This window comes from Saccopteryx leptura, chromosome 3 (genome assembly GCF_036850995.1).
Source record: "Saccopteryx leptura isolate mSacLep1 chromosome 3, mSacLep1_pri_phased_curated, whole genome shotgun sequence".
Classification (NCBI taxonomy): domain Eukaryota; kingdom Metazoa; phylum Chordata; class Mammalia; order Chiroptera; family Emballonuridae; genus Saccopteryx; species Saccopteryx leptura.
In genome coordinates, this window is record NC_089505.1 from 40117048 (window position 1) to 40143468 (window position 26421).

Here is a 26421-nt window from a genome sequence, read left to right on the forward strand (position 1 = left end):
GCCTTCAACATATAAATTGGGGGAAAGAGTGCAAAAACTTTCAGTCCATAGAAAATACTCCTCAAGACTTATAGATGAAGGAGCCATGAGCAGTGACACAGATCACCCTGCTGGGAGTTGGAGCCTGAATGCGAGATCTAATCTTGCCACCAGCTACATGACTTTGAGCAAACCCCACATTATTCCAAGCTTCTGATTTTCCTTTAGAAACTAAGGAGTTGGAATAGGATCAGTGGCTTTCTATTGAGGTCCAGGTTCCGATCCGGGAAGAGGAGACTCCATGAATCCAATAGCACCTCCATAGGAATTGGACTTGTGTGAAGAGGCATTCTCTTTGGTGATCACTGCTTGTAGAGTAGCGGTGTTGGTGATGGAAGACAGTCATCATCATTGCTTATGTTGCAGCTGGAGAAAAAGAAAGGTTAAAAACTTGGGCAGGTGAACCTGACCAGGTGGTGGTGCAGTGGGTAGTGTGTTGGACTGGGACGCAGAGAACCCAGGTTTGAAACCCTGAGGTCGCTGGATTCAGCATTGGCTCATCAGCTTGAACATGGGGTCACTGGCTTGAGCAAAGAGTCACTCGCTCTGCTGTTGCCCCCCACCCCCATCAAGGCACATATGAGAAAGCAATCAATGAACAAGGTGTCACATCAAAGAATTGATGCTTCTCATCTCTCTCCCTTCCTGTCTGTCTATCCCTATCTGTCCCTCTGTCTGTCTGTCTCTCTCTGTCTCTGTCAGAAAACAAAAAACAACAAAAAAAAGACTTGGGCAGATGATCCCCTACCTCTCTCCCTCTAAATCAAAACATAAAAAAAAAAACCACAACACCTTTATGATTGGATTTAGCAACTTCTTGATTAAATAATTCATTTGTCAGCTGCTTAGTTTAACTGCCCACACACAAACACACAATATGTGAAACAACAGCAAAAGTCATATTCAGTGATGTGAACACAAGCTGATTTTTTTTTAATCTCTTTCCTACTGAGTTGCTGGAGGACAACAGTGTGAACATCCACCCTTCCTTGCCAGCTGGCTTGTGTTCCTAAACCAGGGAAATAACTGTCACACTTACCCTACCCATTATGACAAGCTGCCTCTGGTCAAAATTATTACAGCATGTCCTTATTAGTCTCTGAATCCCGCTTCCATTTGTGCATTACACCTACCCAGTCCTGGATGAATAATTTTACCTGTGAGAGCTAAATAAGCAAAATGTTGAATTAGCCTTGAACTAAAATAGCTACTCTTACAAATGTGATTTAAGGGCTGAAATGGTTCAGACCATCATCCCTGGTGTCTTTGCTTAACAAAGATAGCTAGGCGGGGATATTGGTCTCAGAGGTGGAATAGAGCTATTGCTCTGTTGGAGGAAACGTGATCCTCTGGCCAGTTATTCTTCGTCCAGAGGGCAAACACTGTAATATTAAAAACTGGAGAGGTGCTAGGTGCTATAGGCAGTTTGACATTGAAAGCATTAGGGCAGTCTTTTTTTTGTACCCCTTGCCAGCTGTCTTTTAGCATACGTTGAATGGAAGTGCTTTGCCTTTGACATTGTGCATTTAAATGCCAGCCTGTGCAATTTACAGTACAAAAGGGCAAAGATACAAGGGGGAAATGAGAAAAAAAAGTCTTCTCTCTTCTCATTGGTTGACCTTTCTGGTTCTGCTTTATATAGACATTAAAGGAGCCCCTATGACTGTATTTCTGATCTTCAAAACAATCACCAAAATAACTTCTTATATAATGTTATTTATATACATGGCTCTTAGTCTTCATTCATTAAAATACAAAGAATAATTTGCATCTCTGGGCTTGAACATAAAAAGTCATTTCTATCTCCACTGAAAGTAAAATCAAATTTCATTTTGTGATCTTGATAATAGGTCTCAGAAATGTTAATAACTGAAAAGTATGTTAAAAATAAAATGATAATTTTATGTATACAAGTTTAAATCAATGACACTTGAGTCTGAAAGTTATGCTTAATATACTTACTACAAATTAATTTAGAGAATTTCAAATTTTAAAAGATTATAATGCAATAATTTTATGGAATAGATACAAAAGGTCATGTAAAACAGAATTAAAATTATTATGGTGCTATGCAAGTCTGTATTCTTGACAAATGATTTATATTGATTTAATGATTTTCTAATTCTCCATATATATCAGTTCATATATTCATTCATTTATTCCTTTGTTTATTTTTAGTTCACTTACTGAGTTCTACTATAGGTATAACCCTTCTAGGTACTAAGGTATAATTGTAAAATGACCAAGTCCTTGCCCTTAGGGAACTTCACAGTCTAATGAAGAAAACAGACAAAAGAGAGTATATAATGTACTGTCTGGGAGTAATAAGTGCTATGAAGAATTAAGAGGGTAAGAGAATAGAGAATAAGGAAGTTATTATTTTCTGTAGTGTTTGGAAAAACCTCTGAAGAGTTTCTATTTAAGTAGAGATTTGAATGAAGAGAGGGAGTGGGCTGTGCACACAACAGTGGAAAGAGTTCCATACGAAAGAAAGAGGAAATGAGAATTCTCCAAAGGGCAAGGGACAGTGAAAGAAGCAGTGTGGCTGGAATGGCAGGATCGAAGAGAGTCCTAAGGAGTGAGGTCTCAGAGGTGTGGGGATCCTGTCATAAAGGGTTTTAACCCAAGTCGGTGGGGAAGCTCTCAGAGAGTATGAGTGCAGACCCGTTTAAGCAGTTGCAAAATAAAAAAAAATTAAAAGAAATGATAAAAACATTTTTTATGTGTCCTTTGGCAAGAAAAGCTGTTTAATTTGTCTCTTGCTCCGTCCCTTTACCTCTAGTGGCGTTGTAGTCACTGAACTTTGCATATAAAATTCTTTTCAGAAAAGGAAAAGGCTACTGCCATCTTCTGACCATACTTATGAAAATCATTGTATATCAGAGTGTTAATGGCAAAAGTGAAAGCATTTAAGCTTAAGGATAATAAACCTTTCAGTAATATTCATCATCCTGGGTAAATGTATCTGTTGAGTACACATACAACTAGAATAAATTTTAAAACTTTGCGAAATGCTGTTCTGTGTTTTGTGCAATCTTTTAGTTTTAGTCCAACATATAGTTATTCCTGTCTATATGTGTAATTCCCTTTATATAGTGGACATTAGATAAATCCTTATTCAATTGAAATAAATCTAATATATGTATATATTCATCAGTGAGGCATCATCTACCTTTCTTAAGCATGTGACTACAATCCCTTTGAATCCAAAGGAAGACCACATCATATTTTATTTATTCTAATAGTATTTTGGTAGTGTGATTATTTGGTTAGCTCACTGACTTCTTTCACATAATGTTCACCTAATAAATATAAATGAATTTATAAGACAGAAATAACTATGTTTTAACATTATATATCAATAGAAGTTAATCTCAAGGTTTGCAGACTCAGGCTGCCTAGTTGAGTGTTGGCTTAATCATGGCTACAAGTTTATGAAAATGTTGTCTTATCTACAGAGACATTAACAGTTCTCAAATGAGAAAAAGGAAGGTAAGATGCCTTAGCACAGTCTTTGGCATATTATACATAGTCAATACATGGTTCTTATTTTTATCATTATTATGAGTTTTGTTTATATACTACTGCTTGATATGCTGAAAATCAAAGCATGTCTCATGGAAAAGTTACATATGAAAAAACAAGTAGCTGGTAAAGATGGTTTAGTTGACCATTTAATAAACATTTGATTGAATACCTTCTTGTAGTAAGCACTGTTCTGAAATATCCTAGAAACATTACCAAGAAGTATTAAAACTCCATGAAGGAAAGCCTCTGGGTGTTTAATCATTGTTCTTCCAGTACCTACAGAGCATCTTGTCCAGAGTGAGTGATTATTACTTGCTGAATGAATAAGTGAACTTAAAAGAAGTTGAGTATTGAAATTATGATTTTATCTCTTAGTCATGTAACTACTAAAAAGGGTACATAATATAAATTGAAGTTTCTATATTTAGATGTATGCAAGACTGAAATGATATTCAAAATATTATTGTCACTATAAGTTTAGATAACAGAATAATGCCAGTAGTAATGTTACCCTAGGTTACTGATTTTTCAACATCAATAAAAAGATTCTTGTGTTACTAATGTGAACAGGATTCTTAAAGAGAAATTTTGGTATAAATATTACACAACTATTATGCAAATCACTAAATTTATACATTTCCCTAATATGTACATGTGTTTTAAAATTCAACTCATACATTTATTCATCCAGAAAACTTCCCCACAGTACACTGATTCAAACATTTAACTTTTGTGACTTACTGAAAAGCTGATATTTACATAAAGACATTTACTAAGCTACTGAGTGATCTCAAGGACAATTTCAATTGTTTGTTAATATTCAGTATATATGTCAACTTATGTCCATGGAACCCCGCCCCATCAAACAATGAACTTTAGGAATACCATGGCAATGTAAAAATTCTTACTATCTAACTAATATTTCTCCAATTATTTTTATCAATCTTCTATGGTAATTTCTGATATACTTATTCTTTGTTTAATTATGTTTCAGAGGTCTTTAGAATTTTTTAAAACTCTGAATACCAAAGACCTTGAAATCCTAATGTTAACTTTGGTCAATATTTTAGACAGTATTAGAAAAGGACTATTTATTAACACTTAGGGAAAATGCCAATCACAAAGACCCAGCATTGGCTCAAAATCAATTCAAGTATGTGAAATTAACCCTAATTTTTCATCAGATAGTAAACCGAAAGATTAGAGAATTATGTATGTACACCTGGTGCGTGTGTAATAAAGCATTTTTAAAGGTGCATTGTGATATGTGATTAAAGGGGAGAAAATAGACTGAATACAAAGGACAAACTAGTTAATCTCTTGGACCTCTATTTACCAACATTTAATAATGGACAACTCTAAACCTGGCAGAGATGTGAGAGTCAAACGATTTCTAGAGTTTTGAAAAAAATGATTAAATTGTGGTACTATTGAATATTTATGTATTTTTAGGAAGCCCATTTATGACTCATCAATGGTTTATGACATATTTAATATCAGATTAAGCCAACATATCTTCAAATTCAATAGTATTTATATAAATTTTATGTAAAAATAACCCCAACAGAACAAAACAGTTAAGAATGCCTTTGTAAGACCTATGTTTACTTGCTAGCTGGCTATATCAAACATCACTCGATGAGTGCTTTCCATACAATACCCTAGTTATTCTTGTAGAACAGTGGTAATGTAGAACAGTGGTAGTGTAGAACAGTGGTAGTCAACGTGGTTCCTACCGCCCTCTATTGGGCGTTCAGCTTTCATGGTGGGTGGTAGCAGAGCAACCAATGTATAAATAAAAAGATAGATTTAACTATAGTAAGTTGTTTTATAAAGATTATTCTGCCAAACTTAGCAAAAATCTAACATAAAGTACTTGGTAAGTAATTATTATATGCTTTAACTTGCTGTAACTCTGCTTTATAAATTTTATAAAGTAAAGTTACTTCCCTAATTTATAAATCACCATTACTGTGGAACCGGTGGGTGGTTAGAAAATTTTACTACTAACAGAGATACAAAAGTGGGTGGTAGGTATAAAAAGGTTGACTACTCCTGTTGTAGAATTTCCTTTTCTTCCCCTTTTCTTTTCTTTTAGGCTGTGAACTCAGCAATTTAATCTCATCAGAAAGAATTAATACTTCTCCCTGAAAAATGCCTCTTCCCTAATGCATTAAGTAACTAATGCTTTAGTTATTCCTACATAATTTCTGTTTATATACTACATTTAAAAAATACGTGTTCGTTATTTTTTTACAATCAATATTGTCTGGGACTTCACCAAGTTATTATTTCAGATATAGTTTCAAAAGAGTTTTACCCATAATTGGATGATTTAATGTCAGGAAGTACAGGTGTATACAGGTCTCTGCACTTGAAACATTTTTGATTAACCCTATGGGAACAAATACAGGATGGTGTTCCTAAGCTTCAGCTCAGCACATTGCTCCCTCCCTCAGCCCATTCTGACTCGAAGACCTCTTCCATAGCAGTCCAGAATGCTCTTCTGATCACCACTGCCTCCACCATTGCCCGCAGCACTGCGAATTTAGCACTATGTGAAACAAACTCTCATTGCACAAGTGCTAAACTTTCCAAAGATTTTTATTCTTTAAATCAAATTATACTATGAAATATTATTTATTCTCTCTTGATTTCTTATATTCCTTTTTACAGTTTTTTCCTATGCTATTTTCTATATAATATGATTTTTATGTCCCAAACCACCTTATATTTTTTATATGATTTATATAGCAAGTAAATTTATATAGTGCTATGTTGAACTCAGAATCATTGAACATTTTGGATTTTTATTTTGCATTCCAACCTACTGGAAGCTGTCAAATTTTAAATTAGCTAGTTTCTAATATTCCAATCATGTTCTTTATCTCTTTTTAAGATTTCTCCACATTATATAAATTCCTTTTTTATTTTTCTGGTATATTATTATTATTTAATTATTTAAATATACTGATATTGTTCAGCTTAAACTTTTAAAATTCTTACTACAAAATATACATTCATGAAAGTTATTTAAAACTACATGTCAGAATTTTGTAAGTCTCTGGCTGAACCCTCCTGAAAACTGTTCAATTTGTTGGTGGGGAATATAATCGATAATGATCAGGTATCTTCTTTCAAGACTATTAAGAGACTAAGAAAGATTTAACAATCTCACCAGGCAGCTATACCACAATAACTGGAGGATTTATAAACCTAGAAAGAAAAATGTGACATTTTCCAAATTAGTAGCTCTGTCCGATTAAACCTTCTATGTTGATAGAAATATTCCATATCTGTACTGTTTAAAAAGCTAGTTAATAGCTACATGAGTTATTTTTTGGTTTTGGGTGTTTGTTTTTTCTTTTTTTTTAAGTCTTGAAGTATGACTAGTGCTAATACAAGCTAAATGTTTAAATTTTTTTTATTTGAATAGCCAGATGTGGCTAGTCGGTATTGGCTGGCCAGCACAGCCCATTCATTATATTCACTCTGCCCTTCCTTTGCTCTCACCCCCCTCTCTCATTTACCTGAGAACACAGACATAGGAAATAAATTATAGTTTTAGTTAACACAGGGATCAATCAGGGTTCTTGGGCTTTCTAGAAGCTGGGTAAAATTCTATAGTGTCCTGGTAATCAGGCTCTTGGGGTGATAAGTATAGCCCTGAGTTAGCATTTTCTCATATTCATGGTTAAATAATCCCACTGTGGCCAAATTGAAGATACTAACATGAAACTGACCTGCTGGAGAAATTTCTGAGAAGTTAACTAGGAGTTCTCATAGTCTGGAATGAACTGGCTCTAAAGTGCTTATACCCTGTGAAAGTTCAAAGCACTCCCTGTTTTTCTTCAAAGTGTCAGCATTTTATGTGCTCAACATCATGTCTGGCTGTGCGCACTGCCCTTTCCTAATTGATTCTGTAAGTTGGCTTGTTGATCCTCTTGATTCTATCCTTTTGTCTCATCAGCACAATTCTTTACTATCCCAAAATCCAATTACACAAACTATTTCTGTAAAGAGTAGAATTTTAAAAAGCCATTTATAGTTAGTAGGGTACGTATGTTTGTACATATATGTACACCAGCAATGGTGACAAACATGAGTTAAATACAGTTTTGACAATCTCTTTCTATAATATCCTAGTTTAGATATTCTCCATTGCCTTTTCCCAGGTAGTCTCCAGCCAGGTGTCCTCTCTTACTCTTCTCTGCCTTGCTCTTCCCATCACTTATCCTCACCCCTTCACTTTTAGATTGCCTCCAGGACTTCAAAATTTCTCACTAAGTCATTAAAAGCAGTTCAGTCTATACTCTTAGACTGTCCTTTTAATATCTAAATTCATCATGCTGTTTGAAGGGCACCTTATGTGCCAGGATCAGCCTTCTTTGTTAAGCAGTTATCCATAAATTCATCAATATTTATTGAATACCAGCTATATGTCAGGCACTCTTTTGGTTGTAAATACTAAATTTGACCCCCTATTACATTAGTATTGAGTGTAATGTAATAATTGTCAAAATGTCTAGCACAATGCTGAATTATGTTGGCAGTCAATAGATGTCATTTTATTATATATTTTAAAGCAAAATTTAAAAAATTAAGGGAAAGAAATAGAAAATGTTGTCTTTAGTAAGACTAGGCTTTTTTTTTCTTTATTTAACTATTTATATTAAGCATTCTATTCTACCTCCAAAGCAATGTCTTCAACAATGATATTTATGTCCCTCAGATATGTAAAAACAATAATATAATCCACAATCATTTTAGCAAAGTTATATATAAATCACTGTATTTTTAATTGGCCTGTATTTATTTATTGTTTTTGTTGCTGTTATAAATTTTCCGGCTGCATATTTTGAGTGTATGGTAAATTTATACTGAAAATCTTTGGTTTCAGTGATGAGAAACTACAATAAATAAAAAATGCAATGTGTTGTAATTATGCTAATAATGTATTTAGGCTCATTTTGGGGTATTTTTTGGTCATTCTTTTAGTTTATATTATAAAATTATTTAGTAATTTTGATGATTATGTCAAGCAATATTTTATTGCCTGATGCTCGGTGCCTGTTACAGAGGAGAGAATGTGTAGTGTTCTGTGTTACTGCATAATGTGGGCACAGAGACTTGTCTTATCAAGCCTTCCTCACTGCTGTCCACTGCTCTCAGTCTTCACAGCCTCCGTTCTAGTTCAGGCTGACATTGAACCTAGATTCAGCTGCCTGCTGCTTAAAAATCAGTAACTGATAGACACGGGCTGGTGAAAGGAAAGTACTAGGTTTATTCAAGACCCAGCTGCTTGAGAATATGGTAGACTAATGTCACAAAGAGCATCTTAACAATTGAATGTGGGCAGCAGTTTTTATAAGAAGGGAAGAAAAACAACAAAACTGAACAAAGGAATCAGAAGGAGAAGGTTTGAGACTTCTCTGCTGAGGGTACTATGTGCAGTCAACACAGTTTATTCAGATAACCGCTCAAGTGATGGTTTGCTTTGTATCATCCTGTTTTTTATGAATGAAGGTCAGTAAACTTCCCAGAGATGAAATGTCTGGAGGTTGAAGTCTACTTCTTTGGAAGTTAGTTTCTAGAATCTTTAAGCAAACAGGCTCTTTAGCTACAGTTACATATTAATTAACAGGTCATCATTTACAGAAACAATGTTAAAAGAATGATGGGATGGGTTACAGTGCCACCGTTACTTTTAATCTGAAACACTGTTGGATCCTTAGGTGCTCCTCCACAATCCATAATGCTCACCACAGATTTCACACCACATGGTATCATGAAATACATATCTGATTATTTCACTCTCCATGTAAATCTGTTTAAGCTTTACTTTGTCCTTAGGATAGATTCTGAATATAAGAGTTTCAGTACCTTTCCTGATTGGTCTCTAGTTTTATCACTCGATTAACTACATTCCCACACAGAATTCTAGCCAATTGTCATCCCATTCTCCCTTACACTTCCATTCTTTCAGAGGTTTCTTTTGCTGTTCAAACCCTTACCCTCACCTCTACATCCCTGATTTTTAAAATAACTTTTATTCATGTTAAAATATCAAATTATTGTTCCCATAAAATCTCATTTGTTCCTGCCCCTATGAATAAATAAGTGTTCTGTTCCATGAGTTCTAATTATAAAACAGCCATCCCCTATAATGAAACATAACACACGATACTGGTTATTTTATTGTCTCTCACCAGATCTGACTTTTGTTTTGTTTTATTTTAATTATTCTCTGTTTTAATTGACAGAGCTAGGTACAATGTAAACTGAATATTATGCCTCTGTTCAAATTAAGGTGAATAAATAAATGCTATCCATGTTTCTCTTCTGGCATTCAAAAGTGACTAGGAAGCAAACATACATTTGCAAGTGCCTATTATGCCCGAAGTATTGTGCCTGGTACTTTACACATGCCGCCTCATTTAATCCTCACAGCAATTTGAGCCTTTGTAAACCTAAGCATTCTCAAGGATATAAATAGTAAATGGCAAAGTTGGAAATCAAAGCTTAACCTTTATGAATACAATATTTATGTTCTTTTCATCCATACACATCGCTTTTGGGGATCTGTGAAACTGAATTGCTACCGCTATCCAACTTATTAGCTGAATTAAAGAATATATATTAGAGAACCTTGTCAACTGTACATATTCTACACAAGTACAGTGAGCTATAGATATTCAATACATATTTACTAAATGAATAACTAAGTGACTATATAATATTATTGTATTTAGTATTAGAGAAAAGAAAGAAATATAATTTTTTTTTTCATTCAGAGGAATACCAGCACCACCCAGTATATGTTTCTCATTAATGGGTGTTATATTAAACAAGAATTATATCATCAAATATGTTTAGAAAATGATGAGTTAACTTAGATTGATCTTCTTACAACTGAATTTCAGTCTGGAACATGTTAAGTCATCGTAAAATCCTAGAAAAAGAACATCCTGTGTATAATGCTTCCCAGAGTTCTTTGAACCTTGAACTCTGTGGAGAAGAGAATATTGAGAACTAATATTCTGTGGATCCCACTTTAAAGTACTGTAAATCACTTGTAAAATTATTTTTCTTGTTTGAGAATATTACTCTTAAAAATGTGTTCTGTTGTGGAAATTCAAAGAAGTGTGGATGGCTACTTCTGATATTGTAAACTATGGAAATTATTTTATATGTGTGGATTGCAAAACAACTTTTTAAGTTACTCCTCTAAGACATAAATATGAGAGCTTTCCACTTTATATTATAGGACATAAACTATGACTTCCTTTTAAAAATTATTTTTTATTGATTTGAGAGAAAGGGAGAGAAAAGGAGGGAGGGAAAAAAAGAGAGGGAGAAAGAAGTATCAAATTGTTGTTTCACTTAGTTGTTGCATTTAGTTGTGTACTCATTGACTGCTTCCCCTATGTGCCTTGATTTTGGGATTAACTCATGACCTCTTGCACACAGGGTCGACACTTCACCACTAAACCACCTGGCCAGGGCCAAAATATGACTTCTTATTCAAGTGCTTAATAAGCATTATGAATACTGAGATGGTTCAATTAAGTTTAGAGAGTTTGATTGAATATTGTGCAGATGGTATTGTGATGAACAAGATGAATACCACTGAGGATGTGAGTTTTAAACTTTTTTATCTGCCATGGCCTCTTTTATGCATTTTCAAGATATTAATTGATGCATTAACAATGTGAAACTAGGTATCATTAACACATTTTAAAGATGATAAAAATTGAGAAACAGAACTCTTGAGTTATTTGCCAGTGTCACATAACGAGAAATTGCTTGGAATGGTGTTTGAACCCAGGTCATATGCCTCTAACCTTATGTTCTTTAGCCCTATCTGACATGATATTGCCTCTTTTAACTGATTTCTGGTGGTGAGGTTTTTGTGGGGAAGACCTAATAAATTATGTAAGTACAGGAAAGAACACCTGTCTCAAACCTTGAGGGTCTGAAAGACTGTCCAGAAGCGCTAACACCCAAGCTGAAACCAATAGGAAGTGACTTCATCATTTTATGATGAGTGACTAGAAGGATAAGAGAAGGTCAATATGCATGATAGTGGAGAATTCAGATTCTGAACTCAGGGCATTACTTACCAGCTATGTGACTTTGTATAAGTTATTTAAATCACTTTTTTTCTCTATTGTCTTTATTTGTAAAATATGAATAATTGTGTGGTCAGGTTGGTTGTCCCTCGAACATTCTGTTGAAAGACTTCTGGGAAATTTTTCTCACTACTAAGGCAGAGAATCAAGAAACAGATGGTCCCACATTTTCGTTTGACTTTTTCCATGTTTGATGGTTTTGCTGGAATTGCTGCAATTACCTGGCCACCATGAGGTGAAAGCTGGCTGTCTGAAGTCATGAGGCAGAGAACTCAAACCAACTGGACGTCCTGGAAGATAGTTTTTGTCTGCTGAATCAATTAGCCTTGAACCCTTCCATTTTGGACTTCTTGTTATGTAAAATATAGTATTTCCTTCTTGTTTAAGTCAAGCAATAGGGGCTTTGTTGTTATATAGAAATTAGCTGTTATTATTGCTGTTGCTACTACTATTTTTTTTAGAAATTAGAGTCCTTTATGCTAAAAGATTTGCCAATGTTTATATATAGTTATCAAAGTGATTCATAGCAAACTTTTACAAACTGTATCTTCTCTTTATTATATATTCTTATAATGTATAGCATATGTAATAAAGTTTTAAACTTTATATTAAAATTTATTAAATTTTATATTAAAATTTACTCTTCTACAAACACACTGGAGTAAGAATCAGAGTATCTGTGTTTAGTTTGGGCCTGGTTATGACACAGATCAAGTAAAATAATTTATGCAAAGGACTTTGGCAATTCTACTGATGCATATAAATACTAAATTTTATTCCAAGAGAATAGAATAAGCTTTTCAATATATTGAAGGGTAGTTCTTAGAACTTAAAACATTTTACAATCTTGATGTTTGCGAAATTCATTTTGTTTAATATAATATATAGACTATTCATAGGCTTTAATTATTCTTTGGCATTACATAATTCTAACTTAACATTTTACTTGGTTTAAAAATATTTCCAATTAAAAATTTAATCTAGATATTTATTTTATCTCTTTTCTTAAGAATTCAATAAATTAAGGATGAGACATCAATAAAGTTTTAAGCAATTTGAGTAGACATATGTTTCCTGTATTGATGTGGAGTCAAGTATGTTCTGAAGAAATACCAGCATTTAAAAAATTTCAGCACAAAGTATTAATGGCCATTACTAAGTTTCAGCTTACTTTTCAAAGGACAGGGCATTCTTCTTGATAGTAGTAATATAATGACTGAATTGTGGTTGTAGTACTTGATATCTTGGGTTAGATACATGTGAGGACTAAAGTTATTATGGGGACAGTAATAAAATGTGTATTTTTCCTTTAGTGACAATGTTTTACAATTTGCCTGCCATGGATATCAGTTTGCTTTTTTGAATTATTATTATTAAATTAGCTTCTAAAATTTTATATCATCAGGGAAACTGGTGGAGTTATACATGATGATTTGCTGAGTATTTGGTCTGAAGATTTAACATAGTAATCTCTACTGATTCTTACTTTTGGCCTCCTCCAGCCCTATCATATAGTACAACTAATGCTCGACTTACGACCACGATTGGTTCCAACAGACCGATCGTAACATGATTTGGTCATAAGTTGAGTAGGCTAGATGTACAGTACTGTGAAATGATGTTATAAAAATCTTTAAGTCATATTTTATTATAATTTTCTTTTATTATTGTTATATATCATAATTTTCTTTGTTCATTTTATGCCATTTGTATCATCTCTACACATTTTGTTTCTTATTTTTTCATTTGTCAGGTTTAAGTAAAACACTGCATTATCAGTACAACTGGTTTAATATTTGCAAAACATATAAAATTACAAAATACAGGTGTAAAAATACCATAGGAAACATTTTTCCAATTGCAAAACATATCAAAATATATAAACATGTATGAAATATTTTATTGGTCAGCACTGTAGTACACCCAGCTGGGCAACGCTTGCGCTGCCAGACACGGAGCAGTCGTGGCTAGCGATTGTGGTCATAAAGTCGAATGGTCGTAAGTTGCTAGGTTGTAAGTCGATCAATACCTGTATAGAAATTCATTCTGTCTGCTTTTGAGGTTAAAGTCCTCAAAATGTTAAAGTCTAAGAAATGATTCATGTTCCACAAAGAGTCATTTGTAATTTTTTCATAACATAGATTTTCCAAACTCTTCTTTGGTCTCTGAACTCATATGTATAGCTTATATTTCTAAAATTTCCACTGCCTTCAAATTGGAATTCAGACCATCTGTGGTATACTGGGGATGTGCTAGTTGGAAGATCTACAGCTCTGAGAGTAAACTTCAGTTAAGCCATTTGTTAGAAGACTGCTAACACCTTGCCTTTTACCAAAGTATATGGGAAATTTTTTATAGATTAACATTCCCTCACTCATTCTCAAATGCTTCTGTGCATATTGCTCTAGTGATTATTAACTCCCTAATTTGTGCATGTAAGTGTGGATTTTGAATATTCACAGTGAGAGGTTGTCTGCTAAAGCAACCCATTACACTTTATTGGATGGTCCTCTAAGGAAAAAGGTGCATTTTCTGTAACATGTGAATTTTCATGTGGGCTACAGGAGCAAGGTCAATCCTCAATATGCTCACCTTGTAAGTTTGCTATTAAGAGAAGCTCTAAGCTTCCTGTTAAGTACCATTTGAAGTTTAAATCTGAATGCCTGACATGGGAGACGCTTCTCAAAATAAGTACATAATTATAATTTCTTTAATATTGACAGAACAGAGAGAATAAAGAAGGAAAATACCCTTATTGGGAAGCCAACATTGTAAAGCAAATTTATGTATTTAGATCATTAGTATGTGAACTGACAGTTAAAGCATTTGAACTCTTAGAGCTATGACTCAAATATGTGCCAAAAAAAGTTCAATTTCTAAAATTAAGAATAAATATGGACTGTTACCTATTTGTCATTCAATGACATTTCATCTTAAATGTGTAGTGTATATTTCCACACACATCCCAAAGATAATAAACAGCACATAAAATCACCTGTATGACTAGATAAGTAATTGCATATGTTGGGTTACAACCTCCCAGGGAGCTTCCTGGTCTAACCTGAAACAGATGTCCATTGGAGGAAGGCAGAGAGATACCAAAGAAAAAGACAAGCTCGAAGGTTGTTAGGTGGCAGGATTAATAAGCAAAGGCATTTCCATGTAAGTCTTGTCTTGAGCAACTACAGAATGATTAGTTTTGGATACCCACCCATCAAATCTTAAAAGTAAGGTGGAGAACTTAAATGGGGTCAGTCACATACCTATTCTAGATAGTTTAATCCCATTTGTATCTCAAGGCTGTGTCCTTGGGCAGTTTTTAGAGTGAGGAAGGCAAAGGGTGAGCACATTCCAGGCACAGGAGAGGGAGCGGTGAGCCCCTAACTGCCCGACGACAGTCTAGCCCTAGGTTCAAACTAGTGGTCATGTCTTTTTGATGACTTTCCTCAATAACATTTTTATATATTAAATTAGGAAAAAAACGTGAAATAAGTGGCATCTATCACAGTACATAGCTTCAAAAATTAGCTGTCATTTCATTCAAATATTTTATTTTTCATGAGTTTAGTAAAGGCCCAAGAAGAGATATTTTGATAGCAACAAGAAAAAAATAACCAAATATTCCTTATGTGTCTTTGTTAAAGATGTAAACTGTAAAACGGTCCTTTTTAGTTTAAGAAAGAAAAGTTGCCCTTTAACTTTGATATATTAGAATACCTTCATATAATGTTTAATAACACAATATAATGCTTTAAAAAACCCAAGAAATTTCAATAATTTGAATATTAAACATCTTTTCCTATTTTTTCCAACTGTCATTTTTAAATTACTATTTTATCCTTCTAATACCTACATTTTAAAATTCTAATATTTTTCTTTTTTATTTCATTTTCTGACTCTCAATATTTTCCTTTGTTAAAAAAAAAATTGCTTTTAGTTAAATTGAATGTATTTTGAATTTGGGCCTCTTTCTTGTGCTCTATATATTTTGTCATCTTTGATAACAACTGTCTATACAAGAAATAAAGTTGTACATTCTTGACGTTTCAGTAGAGCCATTTTCATTTTTGATTTCCAGAAGGAAGCTATGCCTTTTCTCCTCAGGTAAATACCTCTACTTGTGCCTTTTTTCATTCCTTCCCACACATTCTGGGATCTTGCTATCTACTTGGCTTTTAGACAGTTCAATGTTTTTTTCTCCACTAGATATTTCTCTACTCTCTTCAAACAAAACAGGAGTCTCCTGTTTTGAAAGGAAAGCTTTTGGTTAATCCTCCTACTACCTTTGAGCCACTTTGTATTCTCTCTCTCTTTTATTTTCTTTAGTGTCCTCTGTCACACCTGTCAAATAAGTTTTATACACACTCTACCTTGATTTTGTCACCACTGGACTTAAGCCACTAAATTTAAATGTAGTGTAAGTCCTAACAGTTAGCATTTTTATTTTTGCAATACAAAATAAAAAAGCTGATTTAAGTTTTGATTGCCAAGGCATCTACTTGAAAGAGGCATCCACTTCAAATACGGTTATTTTGAACAAATACATTGCTGACCAGAAGAGGCAGGGATTGTCCCGTTTTAAAACTCTTCATTTACTATTTCAATAACTGGGCCACTAGTTTTCTTTTTTTCTCTTCCCTTGTTTTAAATTTCTACTTTTATGTTTTAAATTCATTAATAAGGAGTAAGCTTGTTGAACCCTGGGCTCCACCTTATATCCCAGTAAAAGCAAAACCTAGCCCTGAGCATTGCTCCACCCCCCCCTACCCCCCACCCCCGTTCCAACCATGATGTGTGGCCCCAGGTTTACCATGTAATTTCCCAGATTTGTAAGTAATAAATATTTCTTTGTTCAAAGTTTCCTGTTGGTCATTGCTGAGGTACATCGTTCAGTCATAATAAGAACCACTAGGGCCAGTCCTGCCACAACATTAGTTATCCATAGGCTAAGACAGTCACAAAACAATAGGTTTCCTTCTGTTTTCATTCCTATTCCAAAGTCATGTTCTCAATGTTGTTGAATACTCTCTCTCTATCAAAACAAGTTCTCTTACTATTTAATTATGAGGTTTATTCTTCCCTCCTTAAATGTCCTCTTTTCTTGACCTTGTTGAAATAAATATTATTTGGATTGTTCTTATACTTATTAACTAATATTTTTCTCAGTAGAATGGCAACTTGAGGCCTTCTATCTGTCCCTTAAAAAAAAAGTTCACTTTCACGCTCAGAATTTTAATTTCTACCTCCGTGTGGATGATTTTAGAATCTGCATATCCCTTCGGGGCCATATTTTTCTCCCAATGTCTACTCAATATTTTCACTTGAAGTTCTACTATTGCCTCAAATTCAATGTGTATTATCAATTTAATAAAGTTATATTCAAAATAATTTTGTTTATCAGGTCCTAGACCTGTCACATTTGAATAAACACCTCCTTCTTTTTCCTCTGTACATGTCACAAAAATCTAAAAATTCAATTAATATCTTTTTAAAATGTCTAACTTATTATTTTCTTTCCGTTTTTATGAAAACTGGCCAACTCTAAGAAATTATCATTTTACACTAGTAATTCAGTGACAATTTACCTGGTTTCCATGCTACCAGGATACACCCTTTCTTCTGACAGTTATGGGAAGTTTTCTCTCTTCAAACCATTACTGTGTAACTTCCTGATCAAAAAATGCAATGACTCTCAATAGTCTAAGAAAAAAAAACCCATGTTTCATTTATTCCAAGTTTAAGGTCAATTATCTGACCATAATGTACATTTTAAAACGTCTTAAAATTTTATTTTTATTTCTCATCAGCATCAATGAGACTCTTGTGCCCCAGCCTGATTGAAGAATAATCCCATGAGAATACTTACTCACTCTTTGCTATCCTCTTTCCCTTGTTCTTTTGTGGCTCTATACTCTATCTCTTCTTCAAGTCTTATCTAAAATGCAGATTACTATACCCTTTATTTAGTACTTTTCATATAACTTTTAACCAGGGCAGTGGTGATGTCTCACTTCCAGTAAGCACACATGCAACAAACATGGAAAAAAAAAATGAATGAAGAATCTCAGTAATTATTTAAAGAACAATGCTTTCCTTTACAGAAATCAAATCTGGTGTTGTTTGTTCCCTAAACTATGCTTAACCGAAGAGTAACGTTTAGCAGAAAGGGCTTGCTAAATAATAAACCTCTGAGTTTAGGACTCTCACTTAAGGATTTCTTCTTCTTTAGAAATTATTCAGATTTGTCATTGTAATAAATCTGAATTTTATAAATGTTACCATTTTTACAAGAATTTCAGATTCTCTTTGAAGTTGATTGTAACATCTTCCCATTCTGACTGCAGTACCACAGAGCAAAAAAGACTATGAATCTGATCAATTTTCTGAAACCGCTATCCACTTGGTTTAATGTTTCCCAGTCAGTTTTTTTTCTTATGCTTAATTATTTCTAAATTATATTTTTAAAAGCTGATTTCATGTGTAGTACTGTCAGTCGAGTTTAATTAAGATTTAATTAAAACATCAAAAATTTGTTTTTCAAATTAGAATGGTTTTAATGGAAATGATAGTCTATGTTATTAAAGATTTAAGGAAAAAAATCCAGACTATTTTAGTGAACATGAAATAATCATGTTTTTCTCCTAAATTAAACTCCATGATGCTACAATATTAAGTTAAAGGCTACTTAGATTCTGAAACAAAATGCATTGTTTAAGGGATGAAGATTTTTGTGGAGGGGAAAAAAAAGTCTAGCTAAATTATGCTACCTATTGTAAATGATGTTGCTAGTTTATTTAGATTTTAACCTCTAGCAATAACAGATTATTTTGATAAATTATTCATATTTCTGCATTGTGCACCTTAGGCAATTTGCATATCTAGCAGCAAATAGGCCCTCCTTTCAAGCTTCAGTCCCCTTGGTCAGACAGGATGGCCCAAGGCTGCTTCATGATTAATTTCATCTCAATAGGGTAATTATCATACTGAAATGAAGCAAGGCCCCTGAGACATGCTTTCCTGGAGCTACAAGTACAAGAGGCTTAGCTTCAGAGCTTTTAAGTATATAGTGCCTTTTAGCTTAAATGTTAACCTTTCTTTATTTGGAGAGTATCTACATCTAAAAATAATGTTAAATTTTGTAATACTAGAAACAATAATATAAAACTTGATTTAACAGCTCTCTGGATTGCAGGATTGTATACATTTTGAGGGGTCACAGAGGTTTTATACTGCTGACTCGAAGTTTAGTTGCTAAGCCGATAAATATTATTTTCTCTCCTAGTTTATGAAAAGGCATTCAACTTTTCTATATCTAGTTTTCTGACTTAAGAACAGTCTAAATGCCTTGTACTATTGCAGAATTAGCCAGAGATCACTTTTAAACAAATGTTTGTTTCCTTATTGGAACATGAAGGAGTAGATTGACTTACTTCAGTAGTAAAAAATATATAGTTCATATCACACCCTTAAACTGAATTCCGGTATTTTCTAACCCATACAAATCAGTTGGAAGTTTGTTTGAAACAGTGAAATTCTTCAAAATTCTGAAATGCAGTCAGGATCCCTGAGTATTCTAGTGAAAATCAAGTTCTGAAATTTAAAATTAAAGCTCTTTTTGCATAATACATGATCAATGATCAAAGAGAAAAGGAGAGTTTGAATTAGTTTTGTATTATCTTAAAAATGAAACAGATTCCTAAACTCAAAGTCTCATTTCAAACTTATCAAATAGATTTTTTTTATCACTTTTATAATTAGGTTCTTTTTTATGTAGTAAATCCCTTATATATTTATTAAAGAGAATTTCCCCAGATTTTGCTAGATCCTAGTGTTATAAACTTGAATAAATGAGTTAGTGATCCCAAGGAGTTTACAGATTAGTGGAATTATAGATTATTATAGTAGCATAAATAAATAATCAAATTATGATTACACATTGAAATAGAAATCTGTATGTCCAAATTCAGTGGGCTGGGTATTGTAAAATGACCAAGTTTTATCAGAACTCATCATTTAGTTTACCACCTGCTAGTATTTATTCACTTACCTCTGTCAGATTTTTCTCTCTAATAGGCATACACTTTTCTAGAGAAAATGATTTCCCCAACTTATCAAAATATAAAAATAAATAAATAGAATGAATTACTTTTGTGGGCTTGGGAATTGCTTAGAAAGTATTTAAAATGTAAATGTATATTATTATTTTTCATCTGCCTTTTATAAGCCAAAGACCAATACTGTATTCACAGTATAGCAGTCCATTTTCTGTTGAAGTTATATAAAATCTACATTTGAAAACTTAGTCAATTTAGATTTTATATAAAAAGAAAAATATAAACAGAGTACAATAGATGAAAAATTCATGATATTAAGTGGATATTCAAAGTTGTATATAAAAATCAATTCTTGAACAAAATATTTGTGGGCTCACAGTATTTTTAAAATTTCTGAATGAGTCTGGTTCATGCCTGTGAAATCAGAAGAGACTGAAAATTTTGGTTTATCTGGACAATTTGTGTATATAAATACAACATATTTTGGGAACCTATGAATACTAACTTCTCTGATCAATTTCCTGCTAAAACATTCCCAAGTGAATTATGCTGACATTTTAATCTAGGTCCATCTTGTTTCTAATTTTGAGGTCCAAAATATTATTTATAAATTTCAGAATTATTATAATTTTTGTTGAATTTGTCACCCTGTTTTTATTTAAATCACTGTATTTTATTTAAAAATATAACTATAAAGATTATCAAATGAAGACTTAGCTAAAGTCATTTGATATAATAAAATTTTTATTTGGGATGCATGTAGTATAAATAATGAGTAATACAGAAGAAATAAGACCAGCCATAACTTGATATTGAATGGGCGTTGAAAGCATGGAGTTTATTATATTTTCTTTTTATATATATTCAAAATTTTTCTAATAAAATATTTTTTAAGTCAGCTATAATCAAAAGGATCCAGAAAGATACTTATAATAAAAATTTGTCAGCATGGATTATTTTTTATTATTTTTTAAAAACTTATTATAAATTACAGTTTATACTCAATATTATTTTGCACTTCTTTCAGATATACAACTTAGTGATTAGACCATCTTATTCATATTTTACAAAGTGTTGCCCAGATATTTCAGGACTCACCAGACACCATACATAGTTGTTACAATATTGCTTTGCTGCTCTTTACATCTTTTTTTTTTTTTTTTTTTTTATCTTTCTTGAAGCTGGAAATGGGGAGAGACAGTCGGACAGACTCCTGCATGCGCCCGACGGGATCCACCCGGCACGGCCACCAGGGGGGGCGCTCTGCCCACCAGGGGGCGATGCTCTGCCCCTCCGGGGCGTCGCTCTGCCGAGACCAGAGCCACTCTAGCGCCTGGGGCAGAGGCCAAGGAGCCATCCCCAGCGCCCGGGCCATCTTTGCTCCAATAGAGCCTTGGTTGCGGGAGGGGAAGAGAGAGACAGAGAGGAAGGAGAGGGTGGGGGTGGAGAAGCAAATGGGCACTTCTCCCACGTGCCCGAGTCCCCCGCACGCCAGGCGGATGCTCTACCGCTGAGCCAACCGGCCAGGACCGCTCTTTACATCTTCAGGACTACTCTCTGACTACCAATTTGTAATTCTTAATCCCTTTACTTTTTTCGTCTTGTCTGTATAGACTTGATATGCTTTTTCTCTTATACAATTTGGGTATGGCCTTCTCAATGTTGTACATTTCTGGTCTCTGGAGACTCCCTCCTTGAAGTCATACAGTTTTTAAAACTAGAATGCTAGACACAAACAGATGTCATTTCTGGTCACCACTGTATGTATCCTCAAAAGATTTGAAGTCGGTATTTTAGTTGGGTGGATGTAAATTGGCAGACTGGGTGAAAAGCATTTGGTTTTAAATTGTTAATTTTTACTGAGATGTCATTCACATAAAAGTGAATTAATATAAATTGACTTAAAAGCTGGCGATCAGAGAAAGAATAGATGAAATTTTGAGGGACAAACAACTCTTACTGCTGTCATCCTGAGAGTTCTCTCCATTAAAATCATCCCTTTGTGTGTGCACATTACCTGTAGAACTAACCCTTTATAATAACCCTTTTACCAGGAACAATGTTTTTAATGCATTAGTGGATTGGTGAGGTATTTTTGTTTGTTTGTTTGCTTTTCTTAGGGAGCCGGGAACTAAGGCATAGCAGAAAAAAGAGTCCATAGGTCTGAGCTGTTTAAACATGCCAACTCAATGTGCACACAGCCAAACAGATACAAAATAAGGGTAGTGAGGCTGTGACTCTGCTGAGAGGTGACCCATCTGTCATCTGTCAGGATACTCAAACAGGGAATGCTAAATAGTCAAGAGCATGATCTGAATTCTGTTTACTGAAGGAGAAAGCAGCTGACATAGAAACCAAATGACTGATGGAAGAAGAAATCCTTAAGAAAAGCTCTCCATAATTCATAGTTATGTGTACTGGGAGGTCCAACAGAATCTTAGAAGCAGATGTCTCAGTTAAGATAAGTGATCTAAAAGGACATGAAGAGAAAAGAGAAGATAGGAGGAAAAACAAATGTAAAAATTCTGGGGCTTTACTCACTTCAATTGTAAAATTTTTTTTTTAATAAGTGAAGAACTCTGGTATGTTTTTCTGATATGTTGAGATGTTAAGAAGTAAAACACCAGAGTAATTTAGGGCACTTTTGATAATATTTTGGATTTTTCCTTATATCTTTTTATCCACATTTTTATTAACTAATTATTTATTAAGTACCTACTAAATACTACCTGCAGAGTTAGAGCAATACTTAGAAATACTCTAGTTAAAAATTTAATATCTGTAGGTAAATCTTGACTAATTATTGAGACTATCTATTAGATGTGACAAAGGTAACACTAGCATGATATTTGGCATGAAATTATCCTGCAGAAAAAAAAATTAATAATAAAGAGATCATAGAAAGAAGGGATTCTGACCTTAATTCTGGCAAAGGATATTTTGTTGGAAAAATAAATATAGCAATAATGGAAATTATATGTGTGAATCAAACAATTCTTTTTATATAAAAACAAAATTAAAATTAGCATTTTCATAATCACAGTTACAACATAAATGGATAATTCTTTCACCAACAAGCAGTAAGAAATGAATTCCAAATTGAATCTCTTTTTTTTTTTTTTTTTTTTTTTTTCATTTCTGAAGCTGGAAATGGGGAGAGACAGTCAGACAGACTCCCGCATGCGCCCGACCGGGATCCACCCGGCACGCCCACCAGGGGCGATGCTCTGCCCACCAGGGGGCGATGCTCTGCCCATCCTGGGCGTCGCCATATTGCGACCAGAGCCACTCTAGCGCCTGAGGCAGAGGCCAAGGAGCCATCCCCAGCACCCGGGCCATCTTTGCTCCAATGGAGCCTTGGCTGCGGGAGGGGAAGAGAGAGACAGAGAGGAAAGCGCGGCGGAGGGGTGGAGAAGCAAATGGGCGCTTCTCCTGTGTGCCCTGGCCGGGAATCGAACCCGGGTCCTCCGCACGCTAGGCCGACGCTCTACCGCTGAGCCAACCGGCCAGGGCTTGAATCTCTTTTGTTTGGGCACAAAAACATGGAATCTATGCTTATCATTCTTTGCCAAGTTATTCTGATGGAATCATTATTTTTATAACTTTAACCAGAATTATAACATAGAATTGAGCAAAAGTAGGGGTATAGTTATGAGTATGCAAAATGCAAAATTTATTCTTGTATTATCATTTAATTATAATTGTATTATTGGCCTTACCTGTGGTGGCACAGTGAATAAAGTGCCGACCTGGAATGCTAAGGTCTTCGGTTCAAAACCCTGGACTTGCCCTGGTCAAAGCACATATGGGAGTTGATGCTTTCTCCTCCTTTCCCCCTCTCTCTCTTTCTCTTTCTCTCTCTCTGCTCCCTCTTTAAAATGAATAAGTAAATCTTTAAAAAATATATTTAATTATATTGTATTCTTTTTCCATCACAACTATAAACCTGCTTTCCCTGTGTTAAACTAGCTGAAAACAACATTTGATGACAATTAAATAAGATTGAATACATATGTGTATCAACTACTACATTTATACTTAGCTAGTACATACACCCAATAGGTCCAAAATAAACATGTGATGAATGAATGAGTCGAGGTCAATATCTAAAACAAATGATCAAATCTTCCTTCTCATATTGTTCATTCAAGAGACACTTTATGTCTAAATGTTCCATGCATTTTAAAGGGCTGAGCATATAGAAATAATTTATAAAGAATTCTAAGAGTTTCAAATATAAGTGCTAAACAAATGCAAAGTGTTCCATGCTCAGTGAACAGTGAAACAAATCAGTCTGGGAAACCTATTTTATGTTTATCTTTGGTTCAGTCATTTTATTTTTGTCTCAGTAAGCCTAATTCTCAGTGATCTCCCTAATAATTCTGTTGATTTCTTAACAATTTTGAATGCTAAGGGCAATGTTTTCTGTTTTGACTTTGTAATTTTTCCTTTAAAAAAAATTGTATTGTATATCTTTCTGACACAACTTCATGTTGATTTACCTTTTATCTTTATAAGAACAAAGGAAAACACCTGAAACCAAACAAGGAGCTATGAAAGTTACATCACAAGGTAAGCAATAAAACACTTGGAAAAAAATATTTTTCCACTTACATAGCACTTTATTGACAAAAGTAAAAGCTGTTTGTTGCAGAATAGCACCATCTGCTGGATTATTATAGAAAACATTTCATTGTTGCATAAAGATATACATTTCAAATATTTATTTAGTAATTGAGGAAAGCATGATTTAGACCAGGGGTCCCCAAACTTTTTACACAGGGGGCCAGTTCACTGTCCCTCAGACTGTTGGAGGGCCAGACTATAAAAAAAAACTATGAACAAATCCCTATGCACACTGCACATATCTTACTTTAAAGTAAAAAAACAAAACGGGAACAAATACAATATTTTAAAAAAAAGAACAAGTAAATTTCAATCAACAAACTGACCAATATTTCAATGGGAACTATGCTCCTCTCACTGACCACCAATGAAAGAGGTGCCCCTTCCAGAAGTGCAGCGGGGCCGGATAAATGGCCTCAGGGGGCCACATGTGGCCCATGGGCCGTAGTTTGGGGACCCCTGATTTAGACGAATGCCAAATTTACAGAGGAACCGCTGACGAACCCAAGAATTAGTATCTTGACTCCTACTTTTAGTCATTTAGCTTTTCACTTATGCTTTCAAAAAAGAGACCATAGATAAAGATACAGATAAGCTATAGAGATATACAAATAATATACCAATTTTCCAGTGTTTTCAGTTATATCTTCTAATCTGTGTCATATTAAAGAAATAGGTCAGACTTTTCGAAATTACTATTATTTTACCTATATACCAAAACTGCAAAATCTGATTGCAGATACAATTACCAAGTAATCATTCTAGTTTTTTTGAGCCATCTGAGAAAAATCTATGTAATCACTTACTAATATAATATCATTGGGGTATAAAATGATATTTTTTAAGAGAACTTCAAGAAAATAATGATTATTCAAGTCACCAGTTTGGGAAAAGTACTTCTTTTCCTATAAAATTTTTCTATAAAATTATTTTTTAGTTATCATCTGCAATCACACACTTTGAGGAAGCTATTCTAATTCCCGTGTCCCGGACCCAAGACAAAAGAATACAGAGCATTACATGCCCTTCACTTTCAACCCTGAGTAGTAATATTATGAAAGTATAAGGAAATGGTACAAGTGTTCTGCCTTTGTTATCAACAAATACTTTATAGAACACACTTAAGGAAAAAAAGGTAAAATAGTTATTGAAGAAAATCTTTATTTTCTCTCCTATGCTACATTTAGGTGATGGCATATTTGTCTATAAGCAGAAACCTTTGTAGCAGACTTCATAGAATATGACCTGGATGCATCGGATCAAAAACTTTTCATTATATTTAATCCAGGACCCAGTTACATTCAAAATCATTCTAATAAATATTGGCAGAATGTGTTAGCTAATTGCCTTTTGACCCAGTGATATTGTTTATAAGTAATATATGCTTGAATTAAGAGCTGATATAAGTTTTTACTTTTCTTTTGATCACCAGGTTGTTCAAGGAAACTGATTCTTCTTTAAAAGAGTTCTGATAAAGAATATAAAAAATATTATGAAAGGTAGAAAGGCAGGGCAAATATTATTATCCCTTTTGTGTTTTATATTCATGAAAATGCAGCTCAGAGTGAATTCCTCAAGCAAATGACTACTAGTTCAAGGAACCATTGCAGTCAAGATGTATATGTTCTTATAAAAAAATACAATCTCCTGTTTTGGCTGAGCCTCTGAGGGTCACGGTGGCAATGGAACTATGATTGAGACAGGAACTTAGTGTTTCCTCAGCCTCATGATAGAGGGCCTCAAGGGGACGAAATTGAAGAAATAATCTGGAAGCTGGCTTCAAATTTGAGTTTGGGCAACAAGTTTTCCGCTTTTATATTCCAGCCATGTTGGACAAGGCAGCCTCAGAACTTTTTCAGCATAAAGGATTTATTGTTGGAGAAACAGTACCATGGAAACTTGTTAGAACTATCCTTTTAAGGAAATTAGATGAAAGTGTTGATTAAGCACAGTGTATAGGCAAGAGTTAGGGCTAAACAGATGTTAATTCAACTTCTTATCTATGTAACAATGTTTTTATTCATGTTTTTACTTTATTTCTT

The 26421-nt window shown here is 33.9% G+C and overlaps 1 protein-coding gene across 17 annotated transcripts in view; it reads left to right on the forward strand.

The window, feature by feature from the left end:
- The window catches only part of TRDN (triadin), a 415240-nt gene that overhangs the window by 235735 nt on the left and 153084 nt on the right, over window positions 1–26421 (forward strand). For 15 of the 17 annotated variants that reach the window (XR_010750049.1, XM_066373320.1, XM_066373321.1 and 12 more), the window contains exon 13: window positions 24272–24325. Coding sequence is in view for 14 of the 17 variants with exons in the window: in XM_066373320.1 (XP_066229417.1) it covers window positions 24272–24325 (54 nt within the window). In the remaining 3 variants the exon portion in view is untranslated. Of the gene's footprint in view, window positions 1–24268; window positions 24326–26421 lie in introns of all 17 variants that reach the window. The other 2 variants (XR_010750050.1, XR_010750051.1) reach the window with 1 other exon arrangement.